The sequence below is a fragment of the Stegostoma tigrinum genome, chromosome 7 (genome assembly GCF_030684315.1).
Source record: "Stegostoma tigrinum isolate sSteTig4 chromosome 7, sSteTig4.hap1, whole genome shotgun sequence".
Lineage (NCBI taxonomy): Eukaryota > Metazoa > Chordata > Chondrichthyes > Orectolobiformes > Stegostomatidae > Stegostoma > Stegostoma tigrinum.
The window spans coordinates 27,848,580-27,870,956 of record NC_081360.1 but is presented as its reverse complement, the minus strand read 5'-3'; the positions used below and the strand labels follow the sequence as shown (position 1 = coordinate 27,870,956).

At 40.2% G+C, this 22,377-nt stretch overlaps 2 protein-coding genes across 2 annotated transcripts; both read right to left on the bottom strand.

Moving 5' to 3' along the window:
• Positions 1-5,803: 5,803 nt before the first annotated feature.
• Positions 5,804-18,832, bottom strand: LOC125453971 (gamma-crystallin S-1-like). Its single transcript, XM_048534164.1, has 3 exons — positions 18,737-18,832; positions 8,075-8,323; positions 5,804-6,079 (listed from the first exon to the last, which is right to left on the bottom strand). Exons 1-3 carry the CDS (start codon positions 18,830-18,832, stop codon positions 5,804-5,806), a joined length of 621 nt encoding a protein of 206 aa, XP_048390121.1.
• Positions 18,833-19,825: 993 nt separating this feature from the next.
• LOC125454116 (gamma-crystallin S-1-like) lies at positions 19,826-21,804 on the bottom strand. The gene is made up of 3 exons (XM_048534494.2): positions 21,774-21,804; positions 21,423-21,665; positions 19,826-20,131 (listed from the first exon to the last, which is right to left on the bottom strand). The coding sequence occupies exons 1-3, from the start codon at positions 21,780-21,782 to the stop codon at positions 19,856-19,858; spliced, it is 528 nt and encodes a 175-aa protein (XP_048390451.2). The 5' UTR covers positions 21,783-21,804; the 3' UTR covers positions 19,826-19,855.
• Between the last annotated feature and the right edge of the window lie 573 nt (positions 21,805-22,377).

Below are 22,377 nucleotides of genomic sequence, written 5' to 3'. Positions count from 1 at the left end.
GGTGGCAACCTTGGACAAGATGGGCACATTGGGTATTGTGACATAAAGGGGTGGGGCCTTCTCTGCAGAGTCATGTTCATCAGTACTGAGGTCCCTGCCCACAAAGTGGGTGCACCAAAGTTTGCTTTTCTGACATATCAGAATCAAATAAATCAAATTGTGCAGGGGAGCCCTGGACTGATCACACTTGACTGGGTACACAACAGCCTTTTATATGTGATGCCTGTGCTGTGAATCGCACAATGTGGCAGCAATGGCAAGTACCTTGATGGGCAGAGAGTGGAAGAATTAGCTGAGTGGGGCACCGTGGGGGCATTTTCCACCACTAATGAGGATGATAGCAAGAAAACTTGCTAGGCCTCTTGGAAAGCGAGCCTGAAAGAATCATGCATTGGATCTGGGACTCAGGGGACTGCTAAATTCCAGGCACCTTTGCAGCCCCATGCAGATGATAACCCCTTGTTCTGAGCCATTAAAGACTTTGTCAAACTGCAAAGACAGGTGCAGAAACATCACGAATGCTTGACAGAGGCATTTGCCTTAAGTATTGAGATATTTACTACCTATTATCAGCACAGTGTTGACTTCAGCTGGCATGGAACTGGCTATCTGCATGGGCAGGTTGACAACCACTTGGGAACACTGTGGTCCAGCACACTCGGCATCTGCTGAATACATATACAGAGCACATCATCAGAGATCTGTTCTTCATTAGTCAAGCCATGGTCGCTCAACATCATTGGCAAGCTGTGAGTCGGACTGTGAACTTCAGCCTCTCTCCAGATGCCCCTTTTTTCTCATGGCGGTGCCAACAGAAACCCAGAGTAGGGGAGGAGTGGCACACAAGCCCTTCAGTGCGTATTTCCAGCAACACCTCCATCCTACCTATGATTGCAAGGCCTGCAGCACTTCAAACCAAGGAGAGCAAGCCTGCACCTCGGTAGAGAACTCTCAACAGAATTGGACACTAGGCCCAAAGGCATTGGAAACAACTGCCCAAATCTTCCAATCCAACAGGATCAACCATAGTACGGATTCTAACTGCAGATGTCAGGACTGTGCATGGACATAGTAAGAGGGAGAAAAAAGGATATGACGGCACAGAGTGGGCATGACTTTAAATAGCCTCAGGATTCTTGAACATTAAAGACTGCCACCAGGTCATTGCAATTTAACGAGTACACCACTTAGGGTATGTGCTATAGGTAGGAGTAGACCAGATCCTGGCCTTCACAAATTATTCCACACCTTATGAGTGAGAGTACAGAGTCAGTGAGGAATCTATACATCTTTGTAAAGTTCATTCTTTTTATCATTCAGTGCCATTCAGTGCTCCCTCGTAACACATTGCCTGCCAAGAAACCATGCGCAAAAGCATTGCCTCTCGCAATTTCATTATTATCATAGTTGATGCTAAAGTATTTCAGGACAACTGATCATTCGACATAAACTCAGGAGCAATGAAGTGCCATTGATTATGGTCAAAATGAAATAGCTAAGGATTTCTCTCAACATGCTGCCAATCCTGGGAGAGTTCACTGCGTAACACTGTTATATTATTTCTTGATGAATGCTGTAAGAACTGCCTAATCTTAAGGCTTGTGATTGCACTATCTCATAGACTGCTCCCTTTTCCCTAATGGTCAGTAAGGCATGTGATTTGCACATACATTAAAGTAGGATCACCCAGCAATATCAAACATTCAATGTTGTGAGCAAAAAGGCATTTAATCAATAACATGAAAGATCAAGGACTGCAAAATCAAGAAGGTCCATATGATCTTTGCAGCTGGTTTCCAGATTAAAACGAGGGTGTTAAACAATTAAATAATATCCAAGCCTATACATTCATCTTCACTAATGTTCTCTCTGGCCTTTTACATTTGATGATGCATGGCTCTTACTATCCTCCTTGGAAAGCCCTCCTCATCAATGCCTTGATCCTTGGTTTCATCTTCATCCCCAGAAGATTACCCTCAATCCTATATTTCTGTTGCATTCTGGACATCCTCTTTTTGTTGGCTCCAGTTATGAAAGGTACAGCATATCTCATAGATGAACGATACCTTGGGCTGTATGGCAAGGCCCACTAGAATGCTCCAGGTATCAAAACCTCAACATAAGGAAGCTGACGGTCTGCTCCACTACACCTTGTTGGGAAAATATTATCATAAAAGAGTTATGAACCATATCTGGAAGGGGTTAGACTATGTCCCCAACAGCCATCCCTGTATAGCCTGACCACCTCGAAAGGAGACAAGAAACTAGTGAGTTCTCTAATATGCAAACATCATAATAGGAGATCTGGCAAAGACCTCAGAAATATGGTATCAATGGTCACATATAATTCGATTATTCATGGAGTGCAAGCCTTTTTGATTGACGTATTTTACAAGTTAGTGCTCGGCACTCCAAAGCAACATGAGTGCAGTCGATTACAATATGAACACAGAGGAAGCTCACAAAGTTGGACACTTTCAAAACCCAAGCAACTTGGCTCTCACCAATGCAGGGGATTGCCATGAAAAGCTGTGCTCTGGAGAAAGTGGCATCCATAACATTCCAGATGCATTTACTGGTCAAGAGTTTATAGATGTTGCACAGGTGCCCAACTATGTGTTGAAGTTAGATGCTGACAGAAAAATTGAGGGGATCCAAGACTGTGACCTGCACAGCCACCATGATGACAATGAGGGTCAGATCTTCTGAGCACAAGTCATCATCCTTCAGATTATGTAATTAGAGCATGATGGGGTTGGACAGTCTTAATTGGCACCCAGCAACCAATGAGTTATACCAACTGCTACAAAGTCTCATCAGAGAACTAAAACCAGATGGACAACACGGCACCAACCTTGACACTGGAAAAGACAACGGCAGAAGCAGCCCTGTCACCCCTGCAAATTTCTCCTTACTAACATCTGGGCGCTAGTGCCAAAATTGAGAGAGCTGTCTCACAGACTAGTCATCCCCACCGGCAGGACAGACCTGGCAGAGGTAGCAGCACAGTGAGGAGGGAGTTGCCCCCGGAGTCCTAAAAACTGATTCCGAAACTGATTCTGAAACAGGTTAAACATAGGCAAGGAAGCCTCCTGCTGATTATCACATACCATCTACCTCAGCTGATGAATCAACATTCCTCCATATTGAGCAACACCTAGAGGAAGCAATGAGGGTGAATCGAGTGAAAAATGTACTCTGGCTGGGGATTTCAATGTCCACCACCAAGAATGGCTCAGCAGCAGTAAAACTGATCAAACTGAGTGGGTCCTCTCAGACGAAGCTGCTAGACTGGGTCTGCAAAAGGTAATGAGGGAATCAACAAAAGGGAAAAGATGTATTTGACATCATCCTCATCAATCTGCTGGTTGTGAATGCATCTGTACATGGCAGTATTGGTAAAAGTGAGTACTGCATAATCCTAGTGGAAACAAAGTCCCACCTTCACATTAAGAACACTCTCCATTGTATTGTGTGGCATTATAACCATGCTAAATGGGACAGATTTTGAACAGATGTAGCAACTCTAGACTAGGCATCCAAGAAGCACTGTGGGTCATCAACAAGAGCAGGATTGTACTTCAGCATAACCTGTAACTTCATGGCCTTGCATACTCCCCACTCAAACATTACCATCAAGGCATGGGATCAACCCTGGTTCAAAGGAAAGTGCAGGAGGGTATGTTAGGAGCAGCACCAGGCAAAAATAAGGTGTCAATCTAATGAAGCTGCCAGACAGGAGTAGAGAGTGCTAACCAACATAAGCAGCAAGTGATAGACAAAACTAAGTGACCCCCTGACCAATAAATGAGATCTACTTTCTGCAGTACTGCCACATCCAGTCTTGAATGGTGGTGGACAATTAAACAATTCACTGGAGGAGGAGGGTCCACAACATCCGCATCTTCAATGATGGAAGAGCCCAGCACATCAGTGCAGAAGATGAGGCTGAATCATTTGCTGCTATTGTCAGCCAGAAGTGCAGAGTGGATGATCCACCTTGGCCTCCTTCAGTGGTCCCTATCTATATCATTATAGATAGTGGTCTTCAGCCAATTCAATTCACTCCACGTGACATGGAGAAACAGTTGGAAACACTAGATTCTGCATAGGCTGTGGGCCCTGATAGCATTCTGGCAATGGCCATACAGCCATAGTGTCATTGAGTCACACAGCACAGAAACAGACCCTTTGGTCCAACCAGTCCATGCTGAACATAATCCCACCTGCCTGCTCCTGGCCAATATCCCTCCAAAGCTTTCCTATTTGTGTACTTACCCAAATGTCTTTTAAATATTGTGATTGCACCCACATCCACCACTACCTCAGGAAGTTCATTCCTCATGCAAGCCATCATCTGCATAAAAAAATTGGCCCTCGTGTATTTTTTAGACCACATTCCTCTCACCTTAAAGGTGTGCCCCTAGGTCTTGAAATTCTCCATCGTAGGGTGAAGACAACTACCATGAACTCTATCTATACCTTTCACTATTTTATACACTTCTATTGCACCCCTAGCCAACCTCTTCCAGTACAGTTACAACACTGGCATCTACTGAGCAATATGGAAAATTGCCCAGATATGTCCTGTATACAAAAGACAGGACAAATTTAACCCTATCAGTCTACTCTCAGTCATCAGTAAAATGACAGAAGGTGTCACTTCAGCAGAAATAAATCAACAATGTGTCCGAGGACTTTAGAGGATTTTGTCATGTCACTTGTCTCATTGAAAATCCATGGCTAATTTCAACTAAATATGTATCATAACTAAGTATTTTTAGATACGAAAGGAGATACTTGAAAATTGAACTGATTGACTTGCAGCAAGACATGACCCTGAAGGGATATTCCGAAAAAATGTTAGAAGGAGAAATGTAACTGTTCTGCAAAACACGCTTCAAGAAGAGCAATACCCTTCTCTGTTATTGTCTGCCAAAAAAAGATACTTTCTCTTTTTTTTTGAGCCCAGGGTATTTAGGACCTTCATTTTGTCAAAATACATAAAAAGCAAAAACAGGATCTGACTCACTAATGTACAGATTGACCAACTACTCAGACCAGAAATTAGCAGCAATAAAATAATCTAGCAACCAGATTGGTTCTGTCCATCAACAGCAAGTAAATATGAGTTGATTATTGCATGCTGTTACTATAGCTAATATGTAAATATCTTTCATGATAATTTCTCTGTTTTAATCACTGAGATATCTTTTTAAATAAAGTCAATTCATCAAATCCAAAGATAACGGGAACTGCAGATGCTGGAGAATCTGAGGTAACAAAGTATGGAGCTGGAAGAACACAGCAGGCCAAGCAGCATCTTAAGAGCACAAAAGCTGACATTTCGGGCCCAGACCCTTCATCAGAAAAGAAAGGTCTAGGCCCCAAACGTCAGCTTTTGTGCTCCTAAGGTGCTGATTGGCCTGCTGTGTTCATCCAGATCCACACTTCATCAAATCCAAAGTATTTTTAACATTCTTCACGTAGTCCTATTTTAATATCCCAATTGAATCTTGCTGTTTTCCCGGTGAATATCTTTGATCTATCGGAATGACTGTCTAAATGAATAGTCACTGGTTTAAATAATAGTTCTGGTGTAGAATCTTGCATTGCCATGTATTTCTCATTTTCAATGTCATTTGGAATATATCTTAATAACCACAGTAGGTTAAAGACTGTTGGGTGTCTGACATCACAGAGGCACAAATATAAAATCCAAAGAAAAATCAGTTCTGTTGCTAGCACTTTTATTATAGTTCACAATATTTCAGCAAAACAGAATATAGATTTCAACAAGAAATTAGAAATCTCTCATTCGCCTGAAAGATCCAACAGCTGAGCTGTAGCCTCCCCAGTCGGTGTATCTCCTGTATTCACCGGGTCTCAGGAAGTACTGCCGCCCCCTGTAGCTGGGATGTTCATAGAAGATCCAGTAACCGTCCATCACGTGGCAGGAGTGGATGTCACGGTAGCGGAAACGATCGTAGACAGATGGACAGTCTTCCATGAATTCCATCATCTGTCCTCCAAAGTCAGGCCTCTCATAAATCCTCATTCTGTAGGAGCCCCCTCGGTACTGCAATATACAATGTAAAACATTCACAACGTGGCTAAAAATATGCCTGTGATGTATATTGAAAACAATTCCAAGATAACAGCACTTCAGGACAAGAATATATGCCAATGACTTGGACTTGGGTCTACAAGGCACAAGTTCAAAATATGCAGATGACTCAGCCTGTGAAGCAGAATGGAACATGAGAAGGATTGTGATAACCTCAAAAGGGCATATACTGATTCAATCATAGTCATGTGGCATATGGAATTAAACAAAGCAACATATAAAGTCATGCACTGTGAAGAATGAGGAAAAACAACTATAAACTTAAGGTATAACTCTAAAGGAAGTGCAGAAACAATTATAGTTGAAGGACAAAAAAAAAAGATACTGCTGAAAAAGCTCAGCTGATCTGGTAGCATCTGTGGAGAGAAGTCAAATTTAACATTCCAGATCAAGTGAACCTTCCCTAGAGCGAGAATAGTTGAAGCATAATTTGTAGAAGATTGCTGGGCAGGTTGATATGGTGGTTAAAAAGACAACAGGCTCCATGAAATTATATATCAAGGAAGACAAAAGCAAAAAAAAAGCAAAAATAAATTGTATAAAACATTATTATGGCTTCAATTGCATTGCATGTCAAATTCTTGATACCTTGCTATCGGAAAAGTGTGAAAGCGCAGAAAAGGTTTACAGGAGTTATTCCAGGGATGAAGAAGTTATTGGCAATGGACTGAATAGCCATGGATAATCAAAAGTTGTTCCGTTGAGGGAAGTGAATGATGAGAAATATTTGACAGTTGCTGATTAGAAGCTGCTCCCATTACTTGGAGACCATGTAATTGTTAAAAGAACCATATGTAATGAACAGAAGAGCTCCTGTGCAGCAAGTGGCTAGAATTTTTAATGCGTTACCTGAAAGGATTGTTAAAATAATGTTAAGTGTGGCTTTCAAAGAGAATTGATTCTGACTCACTAATGTACACATTGACCAGCTACTCAGGCCAGAAATTAGCAGCAGCAAAATAATCTAGCAACCAGATTGGTTCTGCCCATCAATATCAAGTAAATATGAGTTGATTATTGCATGCTGTTACTATAGCATGACACACAAACAGTTTGCAGAGCTATAGGAAAGGTGGGGAAGTCGAGCTAGCTAAATTATTTGTGCACACTGTTACATCGCTTAATCGGTCAAAGGGCCTTCTCCTTTTCAGTACCTATTAAACGCTCTGTAATTCACAGTATGTATGCCTAGGTCTACCACACAAAGTTTAAACTGTTTGAAAAAGGATCATGAATGTTCCAGTTGCTGTGAAGCAATAATTATAACCACTAACAAAGATGAAACACAAAACAATTGGCAATAGGTTAAACCACAGCAAGTTATTAAACTTGATTGTAAGTAAAGTTACATCAAGATTGTTACTGAGAAATCTTGGCATCAGAATGACACTGAGTATTTCCAGAGAAAGACAGAAGAAGTTCATCAAGGAAAGTAGGCATTGCTTCCCCTTGGTATCCTCTGTACCAAAGTCAGCAGAATCATTATTTAGACATTAATCAAATCAACCAGGGGAATTACACAAGAGCACTATTTAAACATTAGTCTTTATATGTGTGTATTACAAATTCATGACTAATTGAAAATGTGTAACAGAGTACAGACAAGATTTTAGTTCCATTTTCCAAATTCTGGTGGTTTCTAGTTGTATTTCATTTTTTACAAACATTCGAAACAATACAATACAGAGTAACTTAGCTATGGATTTGTCACTCATGATGGAAATAATTGTGCTTCATTTGATATTAAAACTTAGAATATATCAACAAGAGTAAGCCATTTGGTCCTTTGAGCCTGTTCCATCATTCAATATAAATCTGAAAATATAGTTAATGAAGAAGCTCAAAATATATTGCACAAAATCAGTAAATGATTAACACACCATAACAAACATAATTCATATCAGAAGATGATCTGAGACAGGTAGTTAACATGCATTTCTAACTTACTTGTGGGTAGCAGCGACATGACCGGATACAGTCATTGAATCCCATCCAGCGCTGGTAGTCAGGATAGTCTCCCCTGGTCAGAACATACTGGTGTCCCATGTAATTGGGTTTCTCATACAGCACCCACCAGTCACTCTCAACACGGATGGAGTTACAGCGGCTGAAGTAAGGGGACAGGTCGGCACAGTCACTGCTGCACTCATAGTGCCGACCCTGGAAGTTCCTATCCTCGTAAAAGATGATCTGTGGGAGATAAAATCACACAAGTAATTTCATAAATTTGCAGTTTCTTAGAAAACATTATGAGCAAAATTCAAAGATATGGAAGTTGACCTCACCTTGCCCATTTTGAGTTTCACAGCTAAGTAAACAAGTACCTGGGATGTATCACTATTCCACGCAGCTTGGTATTTATACTCTGGACTAAAATGCCACCGTAGGGAATACTTTTGTTAGTCTAATGGGTTTCAACAGTGTATATCAGCAAAATGACAAATTATAAAAAAACTGTCATTGCAGGCAAAATCCCCTTATTCAGGTTTATTGATAGGACACTGATCCTTTTCATTCTGCTTTGATGCTGTTTTCATTGTTCACTAAATATTTCAAAGGCCTAGAACTGACAATTCATTTATGATGCATCAAGTAAAGGTATTATTGACGTGTAATTGGCCTCGCTTGCCTTGCTATGATGCTCCATTACCGTTCATGGATGGTGGACAATGGTGAGGACATTTCTAGCTCAGAGTACTGAGTGCCATTTTGAAGTGTTGTACATGATTATGTGTTTTGTGAACCAGAAATGTTCAGGGTAAGGAGAGCATGTTGTTAGTCACTCATTTGACGCTCAACCTGCTGGTGTGAATATCCTCCAATAGGGTGTTTTCTTTGATGTGGTAGAGCCTACATTATCACCTGTAACATTAAACAGAAATTACTGCTGGCATTGTAATACTGAAGAATCCAAGAGGCATATAATACAACACTCATTCAAAGCTTACATTCCTCAGGTGCTGAGTGACTGGGCTAATATCAAACTATCCAAATATTATGTCACCACATAGGCACATGCTTCCAGTGGAGTGTTATGCTTCAAATGGTCTAAGTTAGGATGACCAATGAGACTATTACACCCTTGAGCCACTGTTATGATACATTGGTGATGTCAGCACGTCCCTTAAAATTATACTGGTATACTAGTCATGAGACAAAGCACAGCATTCCACTTTTACAAAGATAAAAACCTATGCCAAACAAATATACTTGGTTGTGCATTTGCACATGGTCTCAATTAAAAACTTATACAAATCGGCACAACAGAGTTTACAAAACAAAACTAAAATTCCGTGCTTCAGTATAATGTTTTTGAGGTTTCACGACTTGTCTGGAAGTGTTGAATGTGCACCCATCTGGAGAGGCATGCATTGTTGCACTTGTTTTGACAATTTGGTTGTGACTTTGCTGGTGGCTATCAACATTAGTGTGCAATCACACACTATGCTACAAGAAGCACATTTTTCGGAAGGTGTTTGGGCAGTTTGATAAGTTGGTTATAAAGACAAACAGGCCCCTTGGCATTATAAATCATAAATAAATAAAGCAAAAAAAGTTGTGATGAATCTTCATGGAACATTAAGCTATTTTCTTTTGAAGTACATGTTCAATCTTGGCAAAGTGCTAAAGGAAAGGTGTGAAGGTGCCAGAAATATTTTTTCGAATTTTTTCAAGAATAAAGGAACTTATTAGCCATGGATGGGCCGAAGTTGTTCTCCTGAGCGAAGTGCATGATGCGCGATATTTAATACAAGTATTCATAACCATAAGATGTCTAAATGGCAACTTTGGAGTGGTTTTCCTCACTCTCTTCCATCATAATTAGTGTGTTGTACATTGGACCGAGTTGGCTTCAGTTCCTCCACAATGTAGAACATAGCACAGTACAGCACAGAACAGGCCCTTCAGCCCACGATGTTGCGCCGACCATTGATCCTCATGTATGCACCCTCAAATTTCTGTGACCATATGCATGTCCAGCAGTCTCTTAAATGACCCCACATCTGCCTAATTCTCCTATTACATTTTCCATCCTGTCTGTCTCAGTATGTTCTGAGCAATCTATCGTATGCAATGGCTAGTTATTGATAAATTAGTGATATTTAAGGTACAGAAGCACTTTTTTCTATACTTGAGCCCCATTTTCTTGCCTCTGTAGGAGGTCACAATCTTGGCTTTATTGCTAGATTTTCCTTCACAATTTAGAACACCCGAATACTTTTGCCCCCTTAGTTTTCCCTCCCCCCAAGAGTAGACAATCTCAGAGTCTTTGATTTTTCATGATACTGAAGTGTTGAAACTAAGCCAGGATTCTTGCCGAATTTTAATACTCAAACATGGTGGCTGCTTATACCAGGATTCCTTCACCCATTCCCAGCAGCCCAAATTTTCATCAGAATGGCTAAAAGTGCTAGTTGCAAGTCTGAACCTTGGATTCCTATCCTGATCAGTTCCATTGTAAAAAAAAGGTCCAATTTTCAAGAACTGTCCTCAGCTTCTCCATGACTTGTGGTTCATAACAAAACAGAGCAGTCATGAATCACAGTCTAAGTTTGGAACCTTTTGAAAGGCTAATTCAAAAAATGTGACCCATGACCCTTCTATGCCAACTCACAGCACCATGCAGCCCCATGGCACCCTATGGCACCTATTGTCAACTCAATATCAATCCTCAGCAGCAAATTTTTTGACCTGAATTGCCTATCTAGGTAACAAAAATTAACCTCCAGATATCAAGTTCTGCAATGTCACGAATGTTTAAATAACTTTCCTGCTTCAAAACTCAGTCTTCTTGAGTTTGACAGCTTCAGAAGTGATCTTGACAACAGAAGACAAGCTTTTCTGGTGTTTTGTTGTTTATTTTGCTGCAATTAGGCTAATGCAACATTCACCTTTTCTGAGAAGGCCTTTGTTTTTGTTATGAGCTTTGCTCTTGATAGCTCTTTTCATTATTGTAAAATAGTATCATGATCAGTCATGATTTCCAGTCATCTGGTGCTGGTTACATTTTCATAGATTTTTGCTGATATCGGAGTAGTTGTGCTTCTAATTGACACCGCTCTTGCCAGTGCTTTGTTTCGTTAGGCCTCCATCTGCTCACTCCTGCATGGCCCTTTCATTCTCTTCTGCCTTTAAAGAAGAATAATCTGTGTCTTGGAATAGTTAGACAGTTAGTTACAGGGAAAAGTAGTTTACACTTGTCATCTGAAAATTTAAGTTGTCCTGGGTAATAATTCCTTTTTCCGGCGTTGCACAAAACGCGGCAAGGTAATGCAAAAAGCTTGTTGCTTCACAGTTAATATCCGTTGATTTGATTGTTCACACCAAGTATTCTGCTAAACAGTTGGAGCCTGGTTACTGAGGTGATAGTTTGCTACAAGACACTCACCATTTAGTATGAATGTCTTGCAATGGTTTGCCAGTGAATTATGATTTGGTTTTGTCCACTATCTGAACTGGGACATCAAATAAACTGAATATAAAATTTATCATGTTAGCGATGGTCAAAGTATAATGGATCAATCTTAAGAACATCTTCAACTGTGTAATCTCAAAGCTTATTGTGTAGGTCAAGTGGTATATCTTGGTCTGCGTGCAGTTTGGGTAATATGGTCATCTTGGTGCTTCAGGCATAATCATCCTGTTACCTGACTTAAATCTGACTTTAAAGTTATACCTTTGGAAACCGTTGACAGATTCAGTTGTATCATGTGCGATCTGTTCTGCCACAAAATGTGCAGTTGAATCTTATGAATATTGAATACACCAAGAACTGTGCATATTAATAATCCTATTACTCCTAGTCCATTAGCATCTAGCAGGTAGAAGATTTTGGGAAGCCCTGATTTTGCTAATGCACAGAAATGGTGATACATTATGCACTCTGACACAGTGTCTTCTAAACTGAACCGCTTGGTGACCTATATATTTTTTTCCTGAATGCACAGTAGTAATATGTTGGCAGTAACACCGATGTTAATATTAGCTTTTAGTCAGCCTACCTTTTCAGACCAAAGGATAAGAATTTATAAAAAAGTTTCTGATTGCCTTATGCTGTATATAAAGTGAACAATATTGAAAGCTTGGGCATTGTCTGAAATTTGTGTTTCACTTGATTTTGGTTCTTAACCTCACTGATGTGTACACATTTATACACCTTCTTTATACTTGCCTTGTTGACAGAATTGTACTATCTAATTGGTCAACTGTGTTTTGTTCTGGGTCTGCCCTGGCCTTTAAATCCAGACTTTCAGCACATGCACGTCCCTCAACATGACACACTTTATAGATATCAAGAAAATTTGGATATTTAATTGTAAATGAGACATAATAGATCTACTACATATTTTATGCATATTATTGCCCGATTAATAGTGTTAGTTATGTCTAAAACATCTAATTGTGTTAGTCTGATGCTATGGCTTCATGCTTCTATCAATCCTCAAGTAATTCATCACACCCAGAAGGTAATACATAAAGATTTAGCTGGTGTAAATATGATGATTTAACATAATGAGCTTCTCATATACTTCCTCTTCTGAAAAGTCATACCCATGATCTTTGCTATGGAATTATGGTAAACTGGTCAGTAGACTCTTAGAATAGCCATCTATATAATATGATCTGGAGTTTGTTAATTCTGAAGTTACTTCTTACTTAAAGTGGACGTCAAATACCTCCCAGATCATTCTTGGATTTTTCTAATTGTCCATGCAAGGACCAGATGCGTTAATTCTATGTAAATCCCCCTTTCAAATGGAAAGTAGAAGTATTAGAGTTATTTTCTGAGGACCGTCTATGGTTTGGTCTGCAAAGTATTACTGCATATGTCATTTGACCATGAAATTCAATGGGGATGTCACCAGATCCCCAATCTATAATGAGGTTTCTGCTATTCATCATTCTACCTTTAAAGTGTTGCATATACCACCTTAAGCAGTGTGACCCTAACTTTGTATCAATTTAAGTTAGTAAGTGCTCCTTCTTTAAGAATAAAAACCTTGCACGTTTGAAAAAAAAATTACATTATAATCAATAGTAAATGAGCTCTGTTTTCTTGGTGGTAAATGCTCAATCTAAAATCTGTACAGACTGACTGTATTGACAGAAATTGATGCTGCCTAAGGGTAAGGAACTCTGTGTTTTCCAACTGGTGTTCAACTAGTTTTCCAAATATCTGTTACCAAGATATTGGAGCCTTTTACAAATCTCATCATTAACATGAATGTGAGTTTATCTCCAATAAGATATTTTACATAATGTATCGATGGAAATATTGTTTCTTGTAGCATAAGAACCTGGGTGTGGACATCATGGCATTGATTATTCCAGGAGATAGCTACTACAGCTAACTATTATGTACAAAAATTATATACCTCAGACATAGAAAGTGCCTTGCCTAGTGTCAGATGTTTGAATTAATCTGGCTTATCCCTGAAGCAGGTGGGACTTATGCTCAGGCATTTGGCAAAGAGTTAGAGACACTACCACTGCACCACAAGAGCCCTCATGGCTAATGTTAATACAAGTGGAAATACTTCACATGCTGTGACACAGTTGTAATTTCATGAGCATGTCACTTAAGGGTATACACAGTTCCTGATTGTGAGACATAAAATATCTGCCATTTCTAACCAGTTGATTACGTTAATTCACCCTAATCAACACACATAACTGTATTCCAACAAAGACCTCTCACTATTGCTACTTAAAGTCACCACTTTTCAAATGAGGTCGTTCTGGTTGCTGATACAGTGCTAGTGGAAGCATTGCATTGTGTTAGGGCTTAATAGAATAGAATACAATATCCTTTATTGTCAATTGTATTCCAGTGCAGAATTACAGTGAAAAGTTTTATAATGGCAGCCTTTTATGGCACTTATCTTAGGTATATGTGCCTAGGTACAAATCTTAGAGTAAAGGAAATGTTTTTATGCATATGAAGATTAAAAGAAAAGAATTTGCATTGCAGTAAGAGTGCCAAACTGCAGCAGCTTAGCACGTGGCACCAGGCCCAAGACCAACAACAGTCCTACATCACACCAGCCTCCAGTCCACTCCTCACTGGCACTCAGCAGCAGCAAGGCATGTTGCACTTTACCGGAATTCCCCACTCGCAGTTCTAAGTCTCACTTCTCGTGCTGTACCGGCACATTCCCTGTGCTGCTCCAGGGCTCGCAGGCCACGCACTGTACCAGCTCGTTCCCTTCACTGCTTTGGGACATGCAGATCATGAGGGATTGCAGGGCTCACAGCCCGCGTACTCTATTGGCTCATTCTTTGCACCGCTCCAGGGTTTATTCAGTCAGAAGTGAGTTCTACTTGACCTTTGGAAGGAGTGGAATTGATTAGTAAAGCCCTTAGGCATGCCATCTTCTGTCACCGTTGAAGCTTTGGTTGAAATCCTCCTTCAGTTGCAACATGATGATAATCCGGAACAGATCTGGACACAGAGGAAGGATAGCAGCTTTCAACAAGATATCTCCTATGAGGCACCAACCCCACAAGAATATATAAAAGGGCTGTTAATTATGCAATTATACTGCACAGTTTTAAATTGAGTCTTGTGTATATGTACATATAAGCAAATAACATTAGACAATAATATTCAAATTTGTCCTAGAGCAGTTACAGAAACAATATTTTCTCTGGAATCTGGGTCATAGCTGACATTGTAAAATCGTTTCAATGTTTTTCTTTAAATCATTGACAATCTGGACATACGATGCTTCTGGAGTATTGTGTCCGGTTCTGGTCGTCCAGTTATAGGAAGGCTATTATTAAGCTTGAGGGGTTTCAGAAGAGATTTACTTGGATGTTGCTGGGTATGGAAGTTTTGAACTATAAAGAAAGGCTGGATAGGCTGGGACTTTATCCATGGAAGTGTAGGAGGTTAAGAGGAGACCTCATAGAAGTTTATAAAATAATGAAGGGTGCAGATAGAGTTTATGGCAGCTGTCTTTTCCTTTGGATGGGGGATTTCAAGTCTGGGGGCACATTTTTAAAATGAGAAGAGAGAGTTTTAAAAAAGACATGGGGACAAATTTTTTTACACAGATGGTTGTTTGCGTGTGGGATGATCTTCCTGAGGAAGTGGTCGATGTGGGTGCAATCACAATGTTTTAAAGAAATCTGTAGCAGTACATGAATAGGAAAGGTTTGGAGGGATCTGGGTCAGGAGCAGGCAGGTAGGACTAGTTTAGTTTGGGATTATGTTCGGCATGGACTGATTGAACCGAAGTGTCTGTTTCTGTGTAGTATGACTCAATGAAATAAAGGGAAATTTTTTCTTTCCAAGGATATTTGGGATCTGAAATGCTTTATGAAACTTAATTCCTTCAGAATATGATATGATGCTAGTGGCTTTTATTTTAAAATTCACTCATGGGACATGGGCACTGCTGGGTGGCCAGCACTTTTGCCCCAACCCTAGTTGCCCTTGAGAATGTGGTGGTGAGCTTCATTCTTCTGGTTGGAGTATAGTGCTGTCACTAATCCTTACTCTGATGTTAGTTTGGGTGGCTGTTCAGTAGCCTCTGTTGAAACATGGGCCACAAATAAAACTCAGTAGTGGATGCACTTAATAAGATAATGTCGATTACGTGATGGTAACTGTGTACACGTTAGATTAACTCAAGAGTGTAATTACTAATACCAACAAGAGGTAGCGAGGATACATATGTCTCCATCGGGAGATGGTGTCAGAGTTCAACTAATTGATTCTCAGAAACTGTGATTCATCAGATGCCGTGGAGCTCGGCATTGCTCAAACATTACCTCTTTCAGAACCATTACTATCAAGCAGTCTTGAAAAGGAGTTCAATTGATACATGAGGATGAAGAAGTTTAAGTGTTACAAAGAAATGCAAGAATGCTTGACTAACATCACTGCTGTCCCAAAGATCCGATACCGGCACAAGATACTGATCAACTTCATTCTGTCCTGTATGTTTCGAAGACACAATGATTCAAACTGTTCTACAGCATTGCATCCAATGCCAACTTGAAAATGGCAATAATGTAACAATGTCCAAGTGCTGAGGAACAAAGGTGCTTGGTATTTTATTTTCTATTCATTTGTGGGATACGGCGTAGATGGCAGGGCAGCATTTCTTGCCCATCCCTAGTTGCCCTTGAGAAGGTGGCGATGAGCTGTATTCATGAACCCCTGCAGTCCTCATGCTGTGGGCTGACCCACAATGCCATTAAGGAGGAAATTCCAGGATTTTGACCCAGTCCCAGTGACAGTGAAGGAACAATGACGAATTTCCAAGTCAAGATGGTGAGTGGCTTGGAGGGGAAATTGGAGATGGTGGTGTTTCTATATATCTGCTGTTGTTGTCCTTCTAGATGGAAGTGGTTGTGGGTTTGGAAGGTGCTGTCTGAGGATCTTTGGTGAATTTCTGCAGTGCATCTTGTAGATATTACACACTGTTGCTACTGAGTGTCGGTGGTGGAGGGAGTGGATATTTGTGGACGTAGTGCCAATCAAGCAAGCTGCTTTGTCTTAGATGGTGTCAAGCTTCTTGAGTGTTGTTGGGGCTGCACTCATCCAGACAAGTGGGGAATATTCCATCACACTCCTGACTTTTAGATGGTGGGCAGGCTTTGAGGAGTCAGGATGTGAGTTACTCGCTGCAATATTCATGCACATGTCCATAGACCCTTGAAGATTGAAAGGGTGGTGAAGAAGACAAATGGAACACTTCCCTTCATTAGCTAGGGTGCAAAATATAGGAGCAAGAAAGTCTTGTTTCAACTTTCTATAGCATTGGTTGTGCCACTGTTGGAATATTGTATGTGGTTCTGGTGGCCACACTAGCAGAAGGATGTGATTGCACTGGAGAGGATGGAGAGGTGTTTCACCAGGATGTTGCCTGGAGTGGAAAACCTCAGTTATGAGGTCTGACTGGATAGGCTGGGTTTGTTTTCCTTGGAGCAGAGGACGCTGAGAGGGGATCTGTTTGTGATACACAAAATTATGACAGCTGTAGGTAGGGTGTTTGTGAGAATATCTTCCCCATAACAAAAGTATCTAAGTCCAGAGGCCATGAGTTTAAGATAAGGAATAAATTGTTTGAAGGGGTAAGGAAAGGTTTGTCTCCCAGATGGTGGTGGAAATGTGGAATGCACTGCCTATCTATTTCAGTCTTAAAGTCACTCAATGACCTGGTCTCCATAGTCTTCTGCAGCAATTATTTCCACAGATTGGCATCATCTAGCTGAAGAAATTCCTCCTTATCTTAGTTCTGAAAGGCCACCCCTTCACTCTGAGGCTGTGCCCTCAGGTCCCAGGCTGGTCTACCAGTGGAAACATCTTTTTCACAAGTCTGCTCTATCCGGACCTCTTGTTTTCAGTAAGTTTCAATCAGCTACCCTCCTCGTACTTCGAAACTCCAATGAGTACAGACCCGGAGTCCTCAACCACTCCTCAGATGACTAGCCCTTCATTCCTGGGGTCATTCTTGTAAAATTCCTTCAGATTTTGTCCAATGTCGGCATATCTTTCCTTAGATGTAGGGCCCAAAATTGTTCCCAGTATTCTAAATATGATTTGACAAGAGACTTATAACGTTTCAGCAGTACATTTCTGCAATTGTATTCTAGCCCTCTTGAAATGAATGCTTACATTGCATTTGCCTTCCTAACTACCAACTTCCTAACTGAACTTGTCTGTTAACCTTAAGAGAACCCAAAACTACTCCCTTTGGGCTTCAGCTTTCCAAAGATGTTCTCCATTTGAAAAAAATAGTCTACACCTCTGTTCTTCCTACCAAAATGCATAACATCACACTTTCCCACATTGTATTCCATCTTTCACTTCTTTGGCCACTCTCCTAGCTTGCTCAAGTCCTTCTGCAGCCTGCCTGCTCCCTCTATCTCTCTTTGTATCATATGCAAAGTCAGCAACAATGATTCCCATTCCTTTGTCCAGATAGTTATTGTATAATGTGAATATTTGTGGTCCTGTCTTGGGCCTCTTCAAAACTTCACAAGTCACTGGCTCCCATTCTGAAAAAGATGCCTTTATCCCCATGCTTTGCCTTCTGCCAGTCATCAAATCCTTTATCCCCTCCAGTACCTTGTTCCTAACATCTTGGGTCCTTAGCTTATTTGCAGCTGCACAGCACCTTGTCAAAGGGCTTCTAGGAATCCAAATAGATCACACTCACCAGCTTTCCTTTGTCTAACTTGTTCATTATCTCCTCAAAGAATTCTAACAGATTTTTCAGGTATGACGTCCCCTTGATGAAGTCACGCTTACTCAGCCCTATTGCACCATTTACTTCCTAACACTCCACAATTTCATCCACAGAATGAACTCTAAAATCTTACCAATGACCAAAGTCAGGCTAACTGACTTATATTTTCCCATCTTCTGCCACTTTACCTTCTTAAGCAGGCATGTTACATTGTGCATTTCCCAGTTTGCTGGGACCATCCCTGATTCCAGTGATTCCTGAAAGATCATCACCAATGCCTCTACAAACTTTGCAGATATCTCTTTCAGAACTCTGGAGTGTAGCTCATCTAGCCTGCGTTATTTAACACCTTCAGATCTTTCAGTTTCCCCAGTTCTTTGTCCTTAGTGTTAGCCACTACACTCACCTCTGCCCCCTGATCCTCTTCCAGCAGTTCTGGAATGCTGCTGGCATCTCCCATTATGAAAACGGATGTGAAGTAACTAGTCATTTCCTCCACCATTTTTTCATTCCCTATGACCACATCTCCAGCCTCATTTTCCACTGGTCTAATGTCCACTCTTGCCAGCCTCTTATCTTTTAGATATCTAAAAAAAACTCTTGTAATATTCTTATGTATTACCAGCTAGTTTACCCTCATACTTCATCCTCACCCACAACATTATGCCCATAACTTTCAATGTGCACTACAAGCCCATTTTCCTTGTTTCATGTATTATGCACATTTAGGTTCAACACTCTGAATCCTGCACTGATTGCCTCCCTTCTCATATTTGTCCCCTTATCTGCTGTGCCTGCAGTTAGATTCATGATCCTTTCCATACTCTCTACCCCATTGCTTGTTCTGAAAACTTTAATAACTTCTGCTGAGTACTTCCCCTGTTTTAAACTTTATCATAATTTCCCATGCAACAGAACCCACTACACTGGATTCACATTGCTAGCTGCATAGACACCGGTCTGGAATCTCTAATCATTATCATCCTCCTGTGCTTTTTAGGTTTCAGTAGTAAGCTTAGGGTTACCTTTGGTGTTGTGAAGCTACAACCTTGCCACTTGAGATATAACTGAATACAGTTACTGTCCAATCATCATCTAAAAACTCATACAAATCCAAACAAAATTTCCTGGATTTTCAATTTGTTGTTTCAGAAATCACTTTAATACTATTCATTTTTTGAAGAGCAGGAGCCTTCTTTCAAGGATTAAGACCCATTAGCTGGGTGACATTTTCTGAATAAATGATCTTACAAATCCTTTGCATGTTGTCTTAAAGACAAGTCATGGTACTTTTCCTGAAATTTGATGGGGGAATCAGTTACCTGAATGAATAATCATTTATTTAATTGGAAGCTACATCACAGAAGTGTAATTAATTTTGTGGTGAGAATGTATTTCTGCATGATTATCATAATACACTGACTGCAGCTGCAGAGAAACGAAAACATGAATTAGCTTTGCTGATCTTTTATTTATTATGTTTTAGACTATTACAGAATGTCAGAATTCAGTTTTCAACATCAATCTAGAAATCTCTCAGTCGCCTGAAAGATCCGACAGCTGAGCTGTAGCCTCCCCAGTCACTGTATCTCCTGTATTCACCGGGTCTCATGAAGTACTGCCGCCCTCTGTAGCTGGGATGTTCGTAAAAGATCCAGTAGCCGTCCATCACATGGCAGGAGTGGATGTCACGGTAACGGAAACGATCGTAGACAGATGGACAGTCATCCGTGAATTCCATCATCTGTCCTCCAAAGTCAGGCCTCTCGTAAATCCTCATTCTGTAGGCGCCTCCTCGGTACTGCAGTAGACAATACAAAGCATTTGTTAAAAATGTATCTATGTATATTGATGAGAAGAACTGTTCGTTAAAACAAAATAAAAGAAAATGTGTGCAGACTTGCATTATCAAAGGCAGAAGTTATAAATGATTCAGAAATAGATTACTGGCCATTGATTAAAAGTTTCCATTTACAGTGAAACCATAGAAGCAATGCAGATAGCACATGAAACAATATACATCCAAGTATAATGCACCATAACTTGGTATTCTAACTGCAAAGACATCATTTGTGAAAATGTGGTTGAATTGCTACTGGTAGTTCTTTGTTGTTAGAGAAAAGTGACTGAAATTCCATCTTGTAAAGAAAGGTTTGTCAATTACGAAACGAGACATCAATTCATTGGATAAAATAAGGCACCAAACAAGGCATGATCCATCTGTTAAAGTGCTAATAGGTAACTAGCTCAGAGATAGTAGGAACTGCAGATACTGGCGAATCTGAGATAACAAGGTGTAGAGCTGGAGGAACACAGCAGGCCAAACAGCATCAGCGGAGCTGAAAGCTGACGTCTCTGAAGAAGGGTCCAGTCCCGGAAGGACAGCTTTCCTGCTCCTCTGATGCTACCTGGTCTGCTGTCACCTTGAATCTGTAAATACCTTCATCAGAGGATCTTGGGGATCAAAAGAAACTACTGAATCTTTCACCTGAAGTTTGGGAGGTGAGATCCTGGCCTAATAAAAACACTCACCATGCCTGAACAGCTTCCTAAACTCCACAGTCTCTGACAACATTTCCATTATAATAATTAAAGCGAACCGGAAAAATAAACCGCTGGTGTTTAGTTACAGTTCAGCTGTATATACTGTCTAACCAGGAACGCACGTGAAATAGTCGGTACTTTGGTCAAATTCACCAAGCAATGGAAAAGTATAAGGAGGGTAATGAATCTTTTGCAGCATTGATACAACGCATTTGCTTACTAAACACAAATTTACAACAAATAAGAAACATGCCAATACAACACGTTTTTTTTCCATATTCCCAATTTTGGTTGGTATTTGTGATATTGTATTTTCTCCCCAACATATGAAGTAAGACAAAGCCGACAAAACTAGAATATGGATTTATCACTCAAAAAGAGGAAATAAGCTTAATAATTCAACTAATACAAAAGGCAATTTCATTATTGATGGAGGATTTGGAAATGTAGATGGTAAAACAATGGAAGAAAAATGATGGCTTATAAGAGGTATAAAGCATATCAACAAATGATTGGAAATGCATATTTAACATGTTCATCAAGCTTACTGGTGGGTAGGAGCGACATGACCGGATACAGTCATTGAATCCCATCCAGCGTTGGTAGTCAGGATAGTCTCCCCGGGTCAGAACATACTGGTATCCCATGTAATTGGGTCTCTCATACAGCACCCACCAGTCACTCTCAACACGGATGGAGTTACAGCGGCTGAAGTAAGGGGTCAGGTCGGCACAGTCACTGCTGCACTCATAGTGCCGACCCTGGAAGTTCCTGTCCTCGTAAAAGATGATCTGCGGAAATTACACAACAAAGTCAATAATTTCCTAAATTTAAGATTTTTAAAAAATATCATTATCAAGTTATCAAATGTAAATAATATGTACATTGACCTTACTTACCTTGCCCATTTTGAGCTTCACAGCGAGTGAACCAATTACTTGGGATGTAGCGCAGTTCTGTTCAGCTCGGTATTTATACACTGGACTGAAACGCAACTCGAGGGAATACTTTTGTTATTCTAATGGTTTGATTAGCGTATATCAGCAAAACGACATATTAGAAAAGCAAAGACCTATATTCATTACAAATAAAATTCCCTTATTCAGGCGTATTGATGGGGCTGATTCTTCTCATTTTGCTTTGATGCTGTTTCGATTGTTCCTGAAAACATTCGAATGGCTAGAATCCAAGTTCATTTATGTTGAGCCCAGTAAAGGTATTGTCGCTTTGTTGATCTGCTTTATAACTTCGTTTCCAAGAATGGATTGGTATTCTCTGTTTGTGAATATCAAGTATATATTAATGTAGCAGTTGCAAACAAAAACTCAGCTTAATTTATTACTGTTCTTTATTTTTTGATGGAAACCAAATGTTTTTCTTCATTCTGGCAATGCAATCAGCATTATCTTCCACCAGCTTTGTTATTGTACAATGTATACATAGCAGCTAAGTGGGATGTTACAGGAGCATTGGCTGTTTGAGTAAAATTAAATTTACATCGGA